General features: G+C 38.3%; 1 protein-coding gene across 2 annotated transcripts in view; it reads right to left on the reverse strand.

Moving 5' to 3' along the window:
• The window catches only part of LOC108670811 (RNA-binding protein Musashi homolog Rbp6), an 87808-nt gene that overhangs the window by 18609 nt on the left and 47732 nt on the right, over window positions 1–21467 (reverse strand). For both annotated transcript variants that reach the window (XM_018158306.2, XM_047883913.1), the window contains exons 3-4: window positions 4271–4353; window positions 3478–3562 (exon numbers count right to left, since the gene is read on the reverse strand). In XM_018158306.2, coding sequence (XP_018013795.1) covers window positions 3478–3562; window positions 4271–4353 — 168 coding nt within the window. The remainder of the gene's footprint in view (window positions 1–3477; window positions 3563–4270; window positions 4354–21467) is intronic.

The raw sequence follows: 21467 nt of genomic DNA on the forward strand, positions 1-21467 counted from the left end.
GTTTCACTTGCTAACACTCAATAAATTAAATTTTCGTCCTATACTCTAACAACTATACCGCTACAAATATTTGGATATTTAACGCTACGTAATAAATCCACTCAATAACTTGAAATCAACAAAAAACTTAATTTCAGGAGGGAATTCATTTCGTTACACTCGCAAACGCAAGTTCAAAAATCCAGTGTTTGAATTAATAAATAACGACGCAGCGATAAATAGGGTAGTCCATAACTGAGAACTTGATCGCTTCCTCTCAAATTTTGATTCGAGTTTGATCTGCATTTCAGTGCTCTTAGAAACGAGCACTTCTACAACTGGATATTCCTGCCCTCGAGAAGAAAAGAGCAAATCTGTTCCCATAAAACAATAATCGGTTACTTGCACTAGTTTTAGTTAATATACATGAATTATTTCAAATTCTGTTCAAATTCTGTTCATTCTGATGAATAACTGGGCATTTGCAGCAGAACAGAAACAAAATTTTAACAGTGCAAAATTCCAACGACTAGCTAAAATTTTGGGATGTTTCTTAGAATAGAAAATTCTCTACTTTAGTGGCATGAATAGAATTGAAGTCTTCGAAAATACCAAACGGGAAGATGACTATATAATTAAAAGGACACTTGACTGTGGATTGAACTAACTGCTATATTGATCTTCGAAGGAAATCATTTGAGCGAAGTTTCTGTCAACTTTATAAAGTTGAAGTTTAAATTGACGAAAAAGAAACGGAAGTAGAGTGTGACACCTCCATGAATCAGTGCGATAAGCAAGATTGATGTTTAACTTATAGTCTTTCACCGAGGTCTGCATTTCTAAACATTCTCATCACGATCGTAAGATTTACGATGGTCTGAAATACAATATTTCTTGCCTACAATCGTCGGGCATTATTTAAAATCAGTCTAATGAATTAACGATATCGCGATTGCTTTGAATAAGATTTGCTTTGTACTAGGGAACAGCTGATTGATTTGAGAAGACGGCAACGCAAGCACCGCATTGGCTGATGAGGCTGCGCCTATATACATACGTCACCACAGCGCTAGAGATAGTTTTTCTGTTGGAGCTAATACATCTCTACGTACGGATAATGGGTACAAAGGCCGAAAACTGATGCTCATGAGAATGTAGCAAAAACTAAATAAAAAATTCTATTGATATGAGAACTACTTAGCTATCGATGTAAAATAGCTTTGCGAAGAGGCCCCATATCTGTGAAGAATGTGCCTGTTGAGTAACAGTGAGAAGAAAGGGTGTAATGCTAGAGCTAGCTAAGGCTACAGCATGTGAACACTATGGAGTACGGCGTAGGTTATTATCCGGGGTCAAGCAAAAAAATAATAATATAAAATGACAACTAATTAAAACAAATCAATTGGAGGGATGAACAAATAGAAGACAATGTGAGATTATGAGTAGCAGCCTGAGCAACACATGAGTATGTATGTCACCATCTAAGCAATAATGAAACATTTCTGGTAACATTTTAGCTAGAGCGAGAATCAATGCACTACTTCCATGCTCACGAGGCTTCTGCGTAACTAACGAGATCCAGCTTCCGCATGCGCTATGAATATTTTCCGCACAATTTCGTGTTAAAAAAACTGTAATAGAATTGAACGAAATCTACGAACGCGGCCACTATATTCATGCAATCATTCAAGGAATTTTATGCAAACTGGAATATAAATACATTGACAACGATCGTATGACAAAAAATTTCCTGCTTTGCCTATAGAATAGTTATGCAATATTGAGAAAGTCAAGGACAAATGCGTCATTTCAATGTTTAATTGAACTCACTTTTTTCAACTTGGGGGCTCAAATAGTTAAAAGTTATTCATCAAGGGCGAGTTGCGGGAGTGAATCGCCACTCATTAAGACAGGGCCTAAAATTTGAGCAGATAATTTACGGTTATAGTTGTTCTGTTGTGGAAAAAGAATACAAATGGAAAAACTAGGGTATTAATCAAGACATCAGGTAAGTTACGAAACTATAGACTCTGCAATGAGTATTGACTGGAGATAATCCCCCGAGAAAGTTTTGTTTTGATTCTAAGCAGCAAACGGAAGCCCGGATATCGTCAGTGACAGAGACGCCCGTTATCGAGGCTTCAGAAAGACCGTAGCAGCGCCTTTTAAAGAGCTTAACTTTCTAGGCATAAAAAAAAACAATTCCATAGATAACTTCACCAGCACAAAGCTATCCAAACCTTTTTATGTTTAACATCTAAGAACGATAAGTATTAGTGGCCTTAACGTGAGAAATTCTATTTACACGATATTGTGAAGGGAGAGCAGAGCAATCAAATGGGCTCTCCAGAGGGAATTATCTGCCGCAGGAAGACATGTTCCTGCTAGCCTAAGAAATCAGATATTCAACTATTGCATAGTCTTTGGAAAGAAATTCCTTTAGTGAGAGCGTTGTTCATCGAAAGCTATGTAAAAATACAGATGCATAGACACATTTGTATAGATACACATCAACGAACATACTCACATGCTAACCTAACAAACATATTCTAACCATTATACTTAAATTACACTTTCACAAGACTTACAATTTATTCACTCAAAAAACAAAAAGAACTGGGCCCACAACTGAGAAAAGGAGTTCAGACATCCAGCTCCTTGAAAATAGTCTGAAGTCCTACATGAGCTCTTAATAGCGAGCTCTTTAAACAATCTCTTTATGAAAGCTCCATTCTTTCATTTTTTAATAATTAGCGCACGCTCTCACTTTGTGGCTCATGTTTCCACGCCACCAAACTTCACAGAATTAATTAGCGTCGAAATTAAAGAAAAGGAACAAAGTTTAGTCGTGACTAGAAGATGGGAGATTTTTAGAGACTGATAAGATAAGAGCGAAGTCCGGGAGCTTTGGTTTCTCTTTGGTGACGAACCGAGTACAATCCTACGTGAAAATTGTCTTAAGCGAAAACGCGACTCTCTACTTTCTTTACTCTAGCACTCAACAACGTCTCTTTGAGAGTCTTAATTAGAGAACTACAATTTTATCGCGCATTTAGAGGGCCACGGGCAAGTAGCCTCATCTCCCCGTTCATTTCTGAGGCTCCGGGAGCGGCAAGAAAAAGTCATCCGTTCACAGCCCCACTGGAATGGGGTAGGTTGGGACAGTGAGACCTTGCACCCCAAGAAGGGTTGAAACTGAGTACCCCAGAGAGTTGGTGGTGTTGGTGGCTGGTTGGGAGGTAAATGAAGCGACACGTTTGCAGCCACTCAAATCGATGGCGTTATGATCAATGCCATAGACTGCGCCATACCCCGGTAATCCTGCCATCATATTTGCTCCCATGTGTGTGAGAGATGCATTGAGGCAGCCTCCTGGGGTGTGAGTAACCTGAGGCAAGGTTGTGAGTGAGGGTAGCGCACCGGCACTCGAGGGCAGAGAGTATGGTGCGTAGCGGTACGTAGCAAGGGGAGGCACCGCTGAGAGCATCACTAACTCACCATAGCCAGCTCGGCCTGTAGCCCTACCACGGCCCACTGTTGTAGGAAGCATCACTTCCTTGGGCTGCGCTTTTTTGCATTCCACCTGTGGCGAGACACGCATTCAAACATGCAACGTGAGTACAAGCTTGATATCCGTCACGGCTATTAGAGACAAGGAAAATAATTACATTGATCGTGAAAATACAATGAAGCCTGAAAAGAAAAAGTTATTTGTTTGACCGATGTAGTGAAGCTCACAAACAATTGCTCAATTAAAATGAAGCCAAATAACGGAAATTATTAAATTTATTCGATTACATGAACCTACTAACAGGTACTAATAGGAACTGTCATGAATTATACCGACTTAAGAACGATTAATACGAAAAAACCCTTAAGATGTGTAGCATTCATCGTTTGAATATACGTAACATTTTTGATAAACAAATTATTTAAAATTAATAAATTAATCGCATTAACTATCGAATGTGGACACAATCCTCAGGCAAATGATTTTAGGAGTATTAAGATTAAAATCTTGTGAACAAATTTTAGAAGAAAATTTTGTTGGAAAAGACTAAATTGTTAGCAACACGTGCGAAAAGTAACTTGAATCTCAGGATCAAATACCGTAGACTTTAGAACACACAGTTGAACTTTTTACCTAGCCATGCATTCGTGATAATAAAAAGTGTTGTGAATCAGTGAAAACTCGAAGTGAAAGTGCCTGATATTGCAGATGAATTAAGACATAATATTTTCTTCTATTCGAGCAACATTATTAATTATCAGAAATAAATCGTTTCCTTACCATTTTATTGTTGATTTCATGGAAGTGAATCTCACAGACCTTGTCGACCACATCCTCACTCTCGAACGTGACGAAGCCAAAACCTGTGTAAGAAACAAATCAGGATATGAAAATTGTATAAATATATGTTATTATTTCTTATATATTATTAATATGAGAATCATAGTTAGAAATAGAAATTTCTGTTAATTCTTAATTTCGTGTAAGAGAAAGTTATATATCCCGCTATCCCGAATCCGACTAGAAGACATTTTACGTCTTTTGAATTCAATTGATATTTAAATAAATTTAAAAATAAAGTTCTAATTTTTTATTCGAAATTTGTGATTTTGGTCATAAGTAGACGAAAAGGATTCATTAATGTTAGTAAAAGGCACGAAATAAAAGCCTCCGAAACAGCGCCAGATAAACCTGGTGGAATAGAGTTACATAAAATTTACAGACATCTTACTGGTAATATAGATAATTTCTATCAAACTACATCACTATATCCTGCATTGTATGTTGGGTTAACTTGATCTCTAATGATCGAAAGGATTAATGTGAAAAATAATCTCGCGCTAAAGTTAGCCGTCACAAATAAGCGATATTTAATCACCGGATTTCATGTCACCAATGTAATAATTTTTATAGCGACATAAAAAAACAAACAAAAGCGCCATTACAAAGCCTTGCAATTAAAGTCAGGCCACCGACTGCAGGCCTCAGCTCCCTTCAGATTAACAGAAAACGGGGGCTCCGAGAACAACTTTTGAGGTAGACTGTGTTAATAGAGTCACAGATTTCGAACAATTATGGAAAATCAGGAGTTGGCCTTTAATTATGAAACATTAATTTTGCACATTTCTTGTTTGACTTTAACAAAACAAAGGCCGTGGTGCCTTTTCTTTCGTCACAAATGTGGCATTATAGGACAAATTAAAAGTATTAATTCATTTTCTCATATTCTTTAACCATTCAAACTCGCCAGGAAAATAACTTATGTTTCTATTTATAAGCTTACACACGAAATTGATCTGAAATGCCACGGAAACATTAAAAACAATAATCAGATTCATCAACAACAACAACTGAAAAAATATTCCTGAATTTTGTAAGTCAATCAGATAAGGATATTCATGGATTACTCATGGAGAAATGGATAAATCACGGCATTCGTGGATTTTTTTGGATGCAGTCCAGAGACTTTTTGCGCTTGAGAAGAAATTAAAAACAGCCTACAACGATGAAGAACCACACAACCTAACAACAAGAAGTGTGGAAGATGAGAAAATGCAGCGTAAATTGATAAAAAGGAAAATTTTCGGTTAGAGTAACGTAGTTAAAAAATTAAATTTCATCAAATCAAATCATATATTTTCAAGAAATGCATGATTCTAGAAACATATTGATATTTTCTGACAAGTACTCGTAGTAATGCGAGGGATATGCAGATCAGTGAGAGGAAAATTCAATAGATTTAAACTATTAAATGTCCCATGTGGAGAAAACTAAGAACATTTAGAAGGAAGAATGTTTTGAACGGCATGATGATAGACTGATTCATCGAACTTGTATAAATACAATCGATAATACTTTAAATTAATTAAAAAATTTCAGTGCGTGCAAATCACGCTTGTTTAACATTTTTCTGAAAACTTGATACATTTTTAGAAATACAATCATCGATACTGTAAGTAAATTAGAAAAGCTCAAAGCGTAAAATTTACGCAAGTAAAATAAATTTTTTTGGGAAACTCGTCAACATTTCCCGATGTGAAGTGGAGACGCTTGTGGGATGACGGGCTGAGGTCAGGCCATTTGATGACCGGCAGGAGCAGTGAAGCGTAAGCAATCAATCGCACATTGCGAGCAGCTGCCTGGCCTAAAAAAGTTCATCGGTGGAGGCCGACATTTTTGGTTTGTTCAGACGCAGGTGGCAGAATTCGACGGCGTGGTAATCAGATCCAGACTCCCGCGGTGGCGTGTTTTGCAATAAGGCCGTGCCATGTCCGTGCATCCTAAATGCGGTTGGACCAAATAGAGGCAATGCCGGCCTGGTGGTAATGATTTCATTATGGCTTTGTCCCCACACAAGTGCGACCAATCAGTCCACGGCCGAGTCTGATGACGTCTTTTGATCATTTCAAAAGTGATGAAAAAGTATTGATTTCTGGACGCTCTGTTACGCAAGCCTGAGCATGACGCTCGCGGTCTCTGAGAAATGCACTCTTAGCCGCAATAGAAGTTCCAATACATTGAATCAAGCAATCCAATACATTGAACTACTCAAATTTGCAAAAGACTACAATTAAATGTTATTTTCCCAACAAATGATGGTCGCAGATTGTGTAATGAAAGTCATTCAATTCCCATGCTCCGCAAAAATGCAGAATCGCACTGATTATCTCGTGTTTCCTGATTAATGACAACACGTCAAACTTGTAACGAATTCTAGTGCATCTCACGTCCGGCGCTCCTCATTAGTGTTAATGCCTCTCAATCGGGAACGGAGCTCGCTCACAATTGCCTCTTTATGCGTAAAATAATGCAAATGATGAATACATTTCTCCGAGAGAAACTAGGATACGCGTCTCTGGAAGAAACAAAAACCAAGACGCAGCAGCAACGCTACTGGTCTCAGCGTGCATTTGCTCAATGACGATGTTGTTGTTTTCTCAACGTGGCGCTGGGATACGAGGAAATTCATGATTTTTCAGGGACGGCAGCGAGACTAGACTGAGAACGTGACCTGCATGTGGATCATTTGACGAGCTTTAATCTGTAGCCTGACCTCCTTTCATTGTTCTGGTTATTGGTTCATTTCACAAGGCGGAATTCGGGTTTAATTTCAGCAGAATTCGTAAAATGAGCTTTCTGAACTAGTGCTTACCCCTTAAAGTAACCGCAAAAATGATTGCTCATGAAACCTGTATTTTTTTCTAATTAGCTCATTTTTACACCATAGCTTCATTATCAGTTTTCCTCGATCATGACTCTCCCTTTCACATGCCAGTGTGAGTCCATCTTAAAATAGTGTAAAATCAAGTCACCTACCATTGCCCCGGTCGAAAAAAAGAAGCACAAGATTGATGGACCAGGATTTTCACGCGCCAGAATTAAAAAATAAAATAAAATTTTGTTGGCTCTGGGTTAGAAATAGTTTTTGGTAATGAAGCTTATATGATACAAGGATAGGAACAAAAATTATATGACCAATGATACTGATAATATCGATTTAAAATTAAAATGCAAGCACAAAGGAAACGATGTGTATGAAAATGTGGTGGTAAGAAACTGGAACGATATCGAAGCGGTATGAATTCTGCTCGCTTGGAAAAAATAAAATGCTGCTGCTGCGGTATTTTTGTCGTCAAAAAGCTAGACTGTTTACATATTTTTATAACCCAGTTTACACTAAAATTTATAGACTCCAGAAATGAGACACTGTCGTCAATAATCTTGTAAAAGAAAGGTTTTCAAAAATACATGGCAATAGAGGCGCATGAAAATGGCCAAACATTAAAACTAAGTCAGAACTTCGCAGCTCCCAACGATGTGAGGATTCAGGATCAGAAATATCCTCATTAGATGCCTAAATAATATTGAAACTTTGAAATTAGATAGGATTGGCAATGCCCGCCAGAGTGACGTTATACAAGCAAGTATCACTGTACAGTTGCGAGCAGAAGTCGCGATAAGGCCAAAGAACTTGCAAGACGACACAAAATATCGATGAAAGCAAAAGAGGCGAAGTTAAGAGCTGCTGCAGGATTTAGAGGAGCTATAAAAGAAAAGAATCACAGGGGCATCGAGGATGGCTGTTTCAAAAGGACCGATAAAGAGGTCGATATCAGCTGCTTTATGGACGCACTTGGAGGGCAGCGTTGTAAGCCTACGACCAGGCAGGCATTGGACGAGCCTACACTTATCCTGCTTAGCTTGCTTAGCTTTTATGTGTGCCTACGAGGCGAATTAGAAGTACACTTATCCTGCTTAGCTTTAATGCGTGCCTACGCGTATACGAGGTGAATTAGAATTACACTTATCCTGCTTAGCTTTTATGTGCCTACGAGGCGAATTAGAACTACACTTATCCTGCTTAGCTTTTATGCGTGCCTACGAGGTGAATTAGAACTACACTAATCCTGCTTAGCTTTTATGCGTGCCTACGAGGCGAATTAGAACTACACTTATCCTGCTTAGCTTTTATGTGCCTACGAGGCGAATTAGAACTACACTTATCCTGCTTAGCTTTTATGTGTGACTAAAAATCTTAAATACTCTATTATTGACTGAGTTTGCATATCTTCGTAGTTTAAAAGAATGGTTTAACAATGAGGTCACAATGAAATGAATGTTGAATATTCTATGGTATTAATAAAATAATGTTTATGCGAAAGTCATGAAAGATAGAAAATGAAAGATAGAACATGAGCACTGGATAAAAAATTATATCATTGTTTGAAGCTAAAAAGTTCAAGTGTAAACGTATATTGACACAAAAAAATACCACGTAAATTAACCGTACATTGATTAAAATATGGGAAATTTATTTAAACTTTTCTCCGCTGTTAGATTCTAGTATAAATTGCGCTTTAAGAAAATAAATAATATGAATATTAGTGTAATGTAACTGTCGTCAAGTCGTCTATAAGACATTCCCTAAAAAGTAATTGATAAACATCATAACAAAATTCTTTTTGTTATTAATTGCACATCGGCTGCAATTCTTTCCGAATGCCGCAGTTTTTAGAGCAAGCTGCATTTTCATTTGGGCAGATTTAGCAAACTTGGACAATAGCAAAGTTTACGTGACTGTGATAACAAAGCTGACCTTATCTAGCTTGAGAAATGCACCCGAAGTTTCATCTAACTTTTACCAAAAATACAGTTGCGGCCACAGCGTCACATGAATGTAAAACTAACCAGCGTTCCAAATAGAAATCGCATTGATGAAGTGAGCGAATAATTTTAATTTAATTGTGGATTAGACAATTGAAATTAATTTATTGAATCGAGACGAACATTGATTTCGAGCTGAATTGGTTAAGATTTAGTCTCTGTTCTACTCATTGTATCACGATTGCGCGAATGTGGAAATACCTTTTCAGATTACACATTTTGATGGCAGTAAAAAAATATATTTTCCTACATAATTTCTATTTAAACTTGCCATTTATTTCAAGTCAACCCCCCGGATAATATATGTCATAGACTCAAAATAACAATACGGATTAACAGACATCTTCAAGCGACCACACCTCGAGGCGGTCGACGTGTTAGGGGGAGCGACAGAACGTCATCGCGGAACTCATTTCAGTTGAGCCTGATCCAATTTTGCTCAATTTGTCGAAAGCTCACTTGAAGATGACGGATGAACATGAGAGAACATGGAACTGTCATTAGATCACGAGACACTCTGAGTCACACGCACGCCCCATCCAACTTCAATCACGCCGCGGGTTATCAACTAGTAATTTTTACAGGTTCAGGCAAATCTGTAATCAAAGGGAAGTTCAATTGAATAACATCCATCCCAGACAACGCCGCTAGCGTCCTAACAAGTAGATACATCAGGAATGAATATATTTTTATTTGGTGTTACTTCGTTCAATAAATTAGTTTTAGCAGATGGCCAAAAATATTTATATTCATTTGATAAAATTTAACCATAAGTATAATTTATGAATAAATATAAGCTAGCAATATAAATAGGAATCTGATAATAAATCATAAGAATCATGTCGAATTAAAGGCCTATTTTTGTAAGTTCAAGTTGTTGTAAGTTAATTACACACATATATGCGGTAGCATTATCACTTCTGTGTCAACAGAACGTTAGTGAGTCTATACATCAAACATAATTTGGAGACCAGAACTCATTTTCGCAGCAACATTAATCATTTCAATATTAAAAGCATCAAGTATGAGTAGCAGACAGCGGCATTCTTCGCTGCTCTAAACTCCAGTAGCAATAAATTAGACCCCAGGACACCTCGTGGAAGCTCCTCACATCCCTTCCGAGCAAGAGATGCTCGCTCTAAATACGTACGTAAATCAGCCAAGATTAATTCGGTGGAAAGGGTAGCGGCTCTTCGATGCCTTGAGAGAGCATATTTTTGAAGAAGGTATTCACAAGGAATAGCAGGTATTGTTTGTTAGAAGATTCATTACAGGCGCTCATTAATAAGGCCACACGATGCTGAATATTGTTCTAAAGGCCATCCCAAAATGGCCAACTTTTGCGGAAAACCCTATGCTTGGGCCTCGGCTCGTAGCCTACAAAGTTTCTAATTAAAAATCTCAAGAGGAGTAAAATTTGAGGGAATCTCCAGCCCGAAAAGCGTTTGCTCGTGCTGGCCAACTCGGCCCACCGGCCTGAGGAAAGGGAAGCGGCGCACAATAGGAAGCCTGTCGCGCCTTCCAGAAAAATGATCTGTTCTTGGCGAGCAGATTTGTTAGGCTAGCCTCGGCCTGCTGGACGACTCATTGCCTTTCTCCGACCATTAGACAGACCAAAAATTCAGAGGAAGACCAACCATGAGTTTAAGATTGATAAAACGAGCAAAATCTTCCACTGAAAACATCAAGCCTTATGCATGCGATGCAGCAATTGGGTTTTTCTATACGTTTTATGAGAATATAACAGGTATAAATTCTGTAAATATGTCTCAAAATAATTAGACAAAAATTCTAAATAAAGACGGGAGAAAAATACATTTTCGCAAAAAGTAAGTTTAAGTGGTCTTTGATCTGTCGGATGGATCTGTGTGGAAGAAAAATATATCACTTCCACGATTCGATTTCAAAATTATATGAGAGATGATTTATTCGTAAATTGAAATTCTTCATAAATCAAATTGAAATCGGTATTCTAAACGAAAAATGGCTTTTTTCTAAATTTTTGGTTTACTGGCACAAAATTATGCGTTTTGTCCAGATTTATTCTCAGTTTAGAGGCACAAAATCAGAATGCATCAAACGTAAAAGGCTTCACGAGGCTTGACTCCGAAATTTTTCCATCGGACACAACGGTGATGATAAGCGACAGCTCATTATTGTCACATGAGCGTCCAGAGCAGAGCAAGCATTCCCCGAACAAACTGTTTACTCAATAACTGGCAATCAAAAACAAGTTTAAGAAATAAACAGAAATGATTTATAAACTCACGGTTACTTATAAAAACGGAATAATTTTGTCAAGAATGTTGATTATTTTCACCCTAAACATGCCGCCGCTAAGTGCGAAAACTGAATGAAAAAGCCTTCATCCCGTGCTACTAAAGATTTTGACGCTGTCATGAGCTCATTAAACCAATCAAAAAATTGGAAAGCAATAGATTGTAATTTTACCACCAAAACTACCACTAAAGTAGTTAAACTTACACAACACACAATGAACTTCTTAGTTTTTACGACATTAAAATGAAATGTGAAACATGCCTTTTTGCTCATCCAAATGCTTTCCATGTTCTATACAACCGACAGTAGGAAAGTTTTTTTCAATTTATTGAACTGAAACTTGGTGCTCCTAAAGAAAAAAAATCGTCATAAATGTCTTGTAAAATTTCATTTGCATTTAAAAAACCTATGCAAGAGAATCCGAAAGCAAAATCCAAGCGTATGAATCAAAGCAGAATTAAGATGAAGCACAAATACATATCGGAGGATGTCCATTGATAAATTGATATTATGAAAATTTAATTGAAATTACATATTTTATTGGATATACGAACACAAAGAAATTATGAAATCCAAATGAAATTCTAAAATAATAAATTCAAATGGAAATTACAGCTTAAAATTATGAAAGCTGAATTGAAATTATAAATTCTAATGGAAATATAAACAACTGAAGCATGAACCAGACGGGGAACGAAGAAAAGTTATGAGACCGCAGTTGTAGGCCGGCCAACATAAACTTCGCAATCCGCATAATTTGAGTCTCGGTCAGAAAACCTCTGGCTGATGCAATTATGAAGACTAACAGTGCAGAGATGAACGGCAGGGCAGCCTTGCTCTCGGCAGGTGTGATGTAGGCTGTGGTGTTGGGGTGATGCGGGGCTGTGGTGCTGGGGTGATGCGGGGCTGTGGTGTTGGGGTGATGCTGGGCTGTGGTGTTGGGGTGATGCGGGGCTGCGGTCCTGAGGGTTGCGTAGGCTGTTGAGTTAAGACTTCGCATGCTGTGATGTTGAGGGTGATATATCTAGGTACAAAGATGAGGCTATAGTGCGAATGTTATGTGAGGTTGCGAATAATGAGGATGAGTTGGTTATGCTGTTACAATGAGCATCAAGGAGAGATACCAACAGCTCCACTGAGGCTGCACTTTTTTCTATTGTTCTGCATCCATGTTTTGCTTTCTCTTTTCTAATTTATTGATAGTATAAGAAAACCACAATTCATTTATTTCTCCTGAAAGTTACTCGTCACCACCGCTAGGCAATATCCGTGTCTGTGGTCTGTATCTCCGCTTGAGGAGGCAATGAAACTATAGGCGAGCAATAAAGCTTGCGGAATGGCCGCGTGCGACGGTCTGCTCCCTTTTTAATTTGTGTCGTAATGTCTTGAGTCGACTGGTGTGAACACAATAATATTATTATGTTCCTTTCATGCTAGAAGTGAGTGACACAAGCATGCGTCGGTAACTAGAGTGTGACACCAGCATGCGTCGGTCACTAGTGTGAAACACTAGCTTGCGTTTGGTAATTTGTTTTGTTGTTAATACTTGTTTGTCTCCAGCTAAGCCGCAAGTCTATGAGAGGTTTGACATTTTATAGTTTTTGACAAAGACATAATTGGTTTCTACCGCGACAGTGTATAGCATTAAACTTAATTAGAGTACATAATTTCAGCTGCAAAATAAGGGACCTTTTTGAAATATAACGCTCATCTTCCTCCATTACAATTCAAATAACACAATTATTGCTCTCTGTTAATTACCATAGTAAAAAATTTGCTGGCGATAGGTCATCTTAAAATAAAAACAATCTTCAGAATGCATGAAAATAAATGAAGATTATTCTATATGCAAACAGTTTCAATGCTGCACCGGAATATGAAAAATCAACTTTGATTCTTAGTCCAATTCACAGTGTTTTCTGACAGTATTTTTCATTGGGAGTCTGTGAACTTTCTTTTAAAGGAAAAAATATAATTTAAAAATCGTATGTATTTTTAACAAACTATTAATTCATCTGGTTGAATCAAATGCGGCCCATTTATTAAAAATAAAAATTACTGAAAAAAGTTAGCCCTATGCGCACTAAATTTTTTGCTACCTCACATTTTGTGAGCTTTCAAAATGGAATGAACCGCACAAGAAACCTTGAGTTTTGACTTCTAATGAAGCAGCACTGAAGTCAAAACAAGCGCCCGACGTCTTACGGGATCCAGCAGAAAATTTAGAGATCGGGTCGGACTTTACCTCCATTACAATTAATATAACACAATTATTGCTCTCTGGTAGTTACCATAGTAAAAAATTTGCCGGCGATAGGCCATCTTAAAATAAAACAATCTTAAGAATGCATGAAAATAATTGAAGAATATTCTATATGTAAATAGTTTCAATGCTGCACCTAAATTTGAAAAATCAACTTTGATTTTCGAACAATTTACAGTATTCTCTTACAGTATTTTTCATTGGCAGTCTGTGACCTTTTTTTAAAGGAAAAATATAAGTTTATAAATCGTATGTATTTTTAACAAATCATTAATTTATCAAATGGTGGAATCAAATACGGCCCATTTATTAAAAATATAAATCACTGAAAAAGGTTAGCCCGATGTTCACAAAATTTTTTGCTACCTTACATTTTGTGAGCCTTCAATATGGAATGAACTGCACAAGAAACCTCGAGTTTTGACTTCTAATGAAGCAGCACTGAAGTCAAAACAAGCGCCCGACGTCTTACGGGATCCAGCAGAAAATTTAGAGATCGGGTCGGACTTTTGCAGCAGCATTCCAAAAATCCAAGAACAATGCCATCCTGAACACAGTCGAAACCTTTTCCTGAACTCAACGGGACAACTTTTTTGGTAGCAGACTCAGCTTCAATCAGTGAAGTTGCGTCGAAGCGAATAAAAGATCGATGCGAGACGAAGCTGAGGCGGTATTTGGAGGCTGTAAATGTGGGAGGTCCAGCCTCACTATCAACGCAGCCAAGGAAGTATGTGTGAAATGATTTCCAGGGCATATAATTTTTATTGATGCTTGACCCTAAATAACGATAATAGTAGTTTATGTCCTTTATGGTCTCTAATTTATACTTTTTAATAATAGTTCATGAGCATCATGCCAAGCTTTAGAATAATTACGCTCCCGAAGGCAGGTTCGACATACTTTCTAGAGGCAGTAAAATCAAGAATCTTTTTGGGGAAAATTTCAGTGTTAGCAAGAATTACATTTTCTTGGTTTTTAATTTTATGTTTAACATGCAATGTAACCAAACTAATGATATAACTAGCGTAGATTAGCTATAAATGCCAGCAAATTTCTTCAGAAAAATGTTTGAAATCAGAAGCAGGGACATTGAGAACATCTGGGGGTAGAGTTACTGGATTACGAGTACGCGAACTGAAGATGGTCAGAAATGGAGCATGCAAGTCTACGAACAAAAGCAGCAACATGCAAGCTCGACGGCCTTTTTACAAGGAAAATTTCATAAAACAATACCATTAGCATTGCCAGAAAATGTGGGAGAGGCGCGCGCATTTTCACCAACAGGAGCAAGGACATGAATAGCACAGTTTGGTAGCCAGTTGCTAGTAAATCAATAACGCTCTGGAGGTGCGATGCCAAAATTGATAACGCAGGCGCTAAGATTTACTAAAAGTCAGTCAACAACGAGCAACAGCGGCCGAAGCTCAGCAAATTTATCATTGGAAAATTTAACTGCGCTTCTTCCGTGACCTAAATTTTTTTTGTATATACTTGCTCTGTTGCCTAGTACAAACAATTCTGTCGAGGGTACACTTCTCGAGAATAAAGGTTATAGAATGGAAAATTTCGATCACACGGGAATAATTATATTTTGGATTGATATATTTACCCAGCATTCTGTGCTTTCTCAATGTATTCTGATTTTTAATAAAAAATCAGAAGGATTTTCTGCTGACTAATCTGATTTTCAGTCTGCATGATTAGTCAACATCTTAAGAGTATTTGAATTTTTATTAAACAATTAAATTAATCTTTTGAATCATCATTGGTATTATCTCCTCTGCATCTTTTTACCAAAATAGCACTTGAAAAATTATTATCGTTCATGCAAAAATGAGGCGTAAGAATTATTTCTGCAAAAATAAAATATGCAAAAGTTAAATCATTTACAGAAAAATTGATATATGAGAAGTTAATGGCCTACATGTGGCAAAGGACCAGAAATAAACAATGAAAACAACATGTCGGTGGTCTCATATTTCCACATGCTGGATCCTGAACAAAGCGGCGTGCTACATCACGGAGTTACCCTTCTTGCGAGACGCATTCACACTCTGCTTTTAATAACCAGGAATTAATGAGAACAACATACACGCTTTATATCAAGACACACAAGGGCAACACATCACAGCTTGCATGCGATCCCATAATATTGCTTCGGGTTTGCTGACGCAAGTACTTCGTTGCCGATCTTGCTATTATTGTACTCGGAAAGGATAACTTGCTAAAACTATAAGAGTCTGACTTGTGAGCCAGCGACTATACATGGGGATTTCATTACTAGTATTATTGTAACAATTTAGAACATTTCGCGTTTTGGACGTATTTTTGACTAATGCTTTACACCATGGAGCTTGGAAGGACTATAAACGAGACATGATAACGAGCCAGCACTGGTAATATTACTGAAGATATTACTTGTAATATTACTGGTAATATTACTGGCAATATTACAAGCATGGCAGGCGGCCACAATGTGGAGGTGCACAATGGATGGCGGCAGTTTGTAGGAAGGCAGTCGAGCTCGCTGATAAGTCGTCTGCTCGCGAGAGTTACGGCCTCCATACGAGTCACGACGGCATTGTCGGCCACCGCGAGCGCTTTCGTTTAGAGCTTCTCACACATATTGGCTTCTCGTTCACTTATAACGCGGAATCTAGAAGACCATAAATTGGTCTCATAAGGGCGATTGCTGCCTTGCATAGTCGTCCCGAACAAAGATCACATTTGTGGGTCTTCGCTCAGCATTAAACAGGCCCCGGGCATTCAGAGGCGAGCATAAACTGTCCACGTTACGAGTGCGCCATATTTATGACCGCCTTTCGATTTGGTTACAAGGAATTCTGTTCGCATATGAAAACTATCTCTGCAGTCGTTACTGGGACAGATAAGACGTTTTTCCTGCTATACACACTCCATGATGACTTGGAGGTAGCAACTGGAAAACTGGTCTTCTCACCAGCCAGAAAATACAAGAGATTCTACAAAAATTTACTGCTTTTTGCCGCAGAAACGCTGGCCTGAAGATACCAGTGTAATAGGATTGATAAGTCAGTGGAAAATATGCGTGCTACGAACTATGGTGAAGATGAGGGGAAGTGCAAAGAAAAGAAGATCGAACGACATGTAAAGGAATAATTCGAAGATGAAATAAAAATCGAGTTAAACGGAAAGAGGGTTGGTAAAGAGAATGATGTGATAAAAAGTAAAGAGAACAAGCGAAAGAGAGTGAATAAAAGAGGTATGGTAGGAAGTGATGGGCAGATAGTGAGCTGTAGAGAATTAGCGAGAGAGATTGAGCAATATAGAATGAAAGTAGAAAGTGAATTGAATGGAATAAGAAAAATTTGATACAAAGAAAAACTAAAAAAGAAATGAAAAGCTAAAGGAGCAACGTTACAGGGAGCGTAAGCTAGTAAGGATGTGAGCAGGAGCCGGACAAGTAACATTGCGCAAAGCGTAAGCTGAGAAGGAATTGAGCAGGAGGCTGGCAAGCGCCAGTAAAGCTTCGAATTCGACCGTAAAACGCGACCGCAATCACGCGTCTTATACTAGCAAGGTAAAAAATCTTAAAAAAGAACGTAAAGATATAGTGCTCGGTGTTGAAAAAAAATTGTTACCCCTACATCTCGTTCGATTGTATGTCTTCGTCAAAATCGAATGCATCGTTCCGACTGAATGACACGATGCCAACTTCTCAAAGCATTGGTGGAGATTTCAAGTAAAACGATCGTCGAAAGTCGTGTTCCAATGTCTGAAATTATTTGGTTTACGGGTTTCCGTCACTATTTCTAGGAATAATTTACTATACTACCTGCATCATGAGCTCCTGGAGAAATGAGACGACATTACCAGTTTACGATTATAAGTATATTTGGGTTGATGCGAAATATGATGCACACGGCAAATTCATTTTCACCTCGTTTAGCGGGATATATTGCCCATGGCAAGTTCAAATTCATTGCATTTAGCGAAAGCACAATTTAGTACGAAAAAAACAACGAACTGCGAATGTACATAATTTTTTATAATTTACAATATTATACATCGGAACGCGATGTATATTTGCCGGAAATAACAAACCAAATTTTTTCATGAAGTCGAGGCAGATATTTGACCAGTGCTGGAGCCGCACGGTCTGAGGCACGCGGTAAGTATAAGAGAATATGAGCGCGTTATCTCTAGCACTGCACCGCCCGTTACTCACTATCTCTAGCACTGCACCGCCCGTTACTCACTATCTATTTACTATAAAAGTCTTCACTCGGCCTATCGGACGATGGCGCCTTTCTCCAGCGATGCTCCAATGGCTTCTGATAAACAACATAAATTAGAATTGGCTTCTACACATGCAGTGAAATAAAATATTTTCCGTGCATTTATAAACACTTGTCTTTGCAGGAAAAAGAAATTAATGAAAAGTATATATGATAAGTACTTTAATCGTTCAGATTATTACACTATAACGCGAAATTATTACGCGAAAAAATTGTGAACTTGTACAGCGGCTGAACGGTGCGGGTATAAATAGAGACAAGAATTGCATTAGGTTGACCAGAATAAAAGAAAAAATCTTAATACACTTATATTGATTTCAAACTTTTTTTAACATTGAAGAGATGCGAGATTCAAAATGCATCTCATTCATTTAAATTTATGACACACGCAAATACCGTCAGAGCTAAATGCATCTCATTCATTTCAATATATGATACACGCAAATACCGTCAGAGCTAAACGCATCTCATTCAGCGCCGCGCCGTTGGAATTATCATCGTCCAACTTACAAAGCCGAGTCACATTTGCGAGCGCACGAGATTATAACGACCAATGAAACAAATCATCGCAGCTGATGCTGCCTCTGACGAACAGTTAATGGACTTCTCTTGCTTCTCAGCGAGACGCTAAATTTGCGATTCAATTTTAGCGCGCACATCTGCAACTCGCTGATTGAGATTCCCGTTTGATAATCGTGAGACTGAGCAGTTGAATATAGATTCGAATCAAAACTTAATTATAAACACGGTAATTTTTATTTTGAAGCATATTAACAGCGTGTATTACGGGAAATATAGAAATGAAATGGCTCACGAAAAAATTTATGAAGTTTGTTCTGAGTGAAGTGCAACTTAATTGTAAGATTGATAATGCCGGGTAATTTGATTTAATTTTTAAATAGAATCTGAAATTTGGAATAGAAAGCTAAAGCAAGAAACCAGTTCAAAGCAACGAGAAATGTGATTGTATTATGACTTCAGAAATAAATTCGCGAAATTCATAAAGAAAAATAAAAAATATTAGATGACTCGCTGGGACTCAAAATCCGTACACCAACAGGGCTCGAGATGTAGGAAGTTGTATTCAGGAACGAAGCATCCGTAGGCAACGTAAAATAAAGCATTGCGTGAGAGCCACGTAAGCATTTCTCGCAAATTGATTCAAGCCAATAAGCATATTGGCAAAGATGCAGCAAGCCTTGCATCGCTGTAGGCAGCTGGGCAAGTCGAAAGCATTCATGTCGAAATCCGAACAGCGGAGCGTGACGAAATTCTCCTTCCGGGCCATATATTTGTGTTAGTCCGGCCATTCAGAGGCAGCAGCAGGCGTAGAATATCAATTAGGTGGTAGCTTGAGATGCTCACTGCCCCCTTCCCCACAACTCGAGATCCCCCCACCCAAAAAAAAAAAGAAATTTCCAGGAGCAAATCAGCTCCATGACGCGTGGTCACACGAGTGCCTTGGGATAAGCCTCGGCCCAGTCCTGAATTCCCACAGGAATGAAGTAAAAAAACAAGCTGGGAATGCAAACGAGACGCGGTCGTGCAGAAAAATACGGCGTGCAGTAGGCCAGGCGGCCGCTTTCTAGGCCCACAGAATGTAGCTCGAATTTTTCTCGAGGATAAATCTTGTTGAGAGTTAGACTCTAGATTTTTAAGATACCGAACCTTTGAAATAAAAATAAGGATATTTAATTCCTATAAATTCTTCAATAACCATTAATTTTAATCTTCACTAAATCTCATTATTTTCATTATGCGTAATACAGTATAAAAAATGAAGTCACAAACATATATTTGCAGGAGGTAGATCTACACACAAATCAAGTCAAATTTTACTATAGGACTGCAAAAAATAAAATTTGATCGCATACAAGAATAAATTGCAGTTCCTGAGACCTCGGTTCGCACGTGGACATCACCGAGCGCTATTTATAGAGCTACGTCTTGGAAGCGTCAAGGATGACCCACAGTTGATCACAAGGTGGGTCGAGACGGCGATCAATAAGAGCTTTGAGGAAGCATAATGATGGCTCCGGAAATTACTAAAGCCCACGGATTTATGAAGAAGAAACCACGCACGCGAGCAACACAACCCGATCTGTTAGCTGCCGGCGCGTGTGGAAGTTCAGGTGCTTCAACACCGTTAACTTTGAAATATTTTTAAGATCAACGGCGAAAAATATTCTGCATTGGAGAAAAATCGCGTGTACCTTACATTACTTAATAAAAACTTGATCCTGATTCTACGAATTGAGTCATGACACTGAACCTCTCGCAGTGCATTTCGTTGCTATCGTTCCAAGCGCTATTCCCACACCCGCCTCATCGAGAGGTGATTTATCAGACAGTAAACCTGCGCCAAGAACACATATAAGCCACAGACGAATTTGAGGAGCCGTCTCTCTATCGCGCGACTGCCATTACCGCGGGCCCGGATTATCGGTTTTCAATAGGTGACAGAATAGCTGCGTTTCATCAGGCATATCTCAGCCCTGTGAAGGCTTCGAATCTCGCAAATGGAAGCCAATACTACCTGACCTGTGCCGTAATGGCGTCGGTAATGGCACAAATGGCAACCACATGAGCGCGTCTGGCACTCTAGACCGATATTTACACGCACACTTCTAGGTAAACTTGCCTGGCTAGATAGCGCTTTGGTTTTATATGAAATCTAGTCTCAGTTTTATATGAAATACATTCTTGGTTTTGCATGAAATTCAGTCTCGGTTTATGTGATAACCAGCCGCGATTTTATATGAAATCAAATTTTGCTCGCTAAGCAACCCAAAGCGAGGTTCAGGTTTAGAGCTTGTACTGTTTTTAGCCGCTCATTGGTATATTCAAGAGTTAACTACAGCGATCATTATGGGTACGTATAAAATTGCATTTAATACTTGAGTCGGGACAGTTGATACACGGATATATCCTAAATAAGAACCACAGTAGTGTCTCCAACTCACCCACATAATATAATAGTGGAAACCACAACTCGAGCACGAATATATAACACATACGTATGAATTAAATTGACACAGAAGCTAACATACTGTCACAAATCACAAGAAAGACACCAGGCGATGTCGTGAGAATTAAGAGGTCACACACTTAGAGCAATGAGTGAGCTTTTGGCCGACAAGCGACGCACTTTTCGCTCGTGAGTGTATCATTCTGACCAAGTTTGGTCCGACTGAGAGCCGTATCAGTGCTATGTCTGCTCTCAGCTCATGCTGTGGCTAAGAAATTGTTTCATTTTTTGAACAACATGATCCAATCAGTGTCCTGAGAGTGGAGAATTGCAGCAGTAGCTAGGTAGAGAAGCAAGCAGGATTTAGAGCGCCATTGTGCAATAAATATGAGCTATTCAGAGCATAACACGAAGAAAAAAATAATTGAGATCGCTCTTTGAAAGGTTTTACGCACGTTTTATTTGAATCCGAAACATCATAATCATTCATAAATAAACTTAATAACTTCGGTTCAATATAATTCG

Source organism: Hyalella azteca, unplaced genomic scaffold, assembly GCF_000764305.2.
Source record: "Hyalella azteca isolate HAZT.00-mixed unplaced genomic scaffold, Hazt_2.0.2 contig14006, whole genome shotgun sequence".
NCBI classification, from domain to species: Eukaryota; Metazoa; Arthropoda; class Malacostraca; order Amphipoda; family Hyalellidae; genus Hyalella; species Hyalella azteca.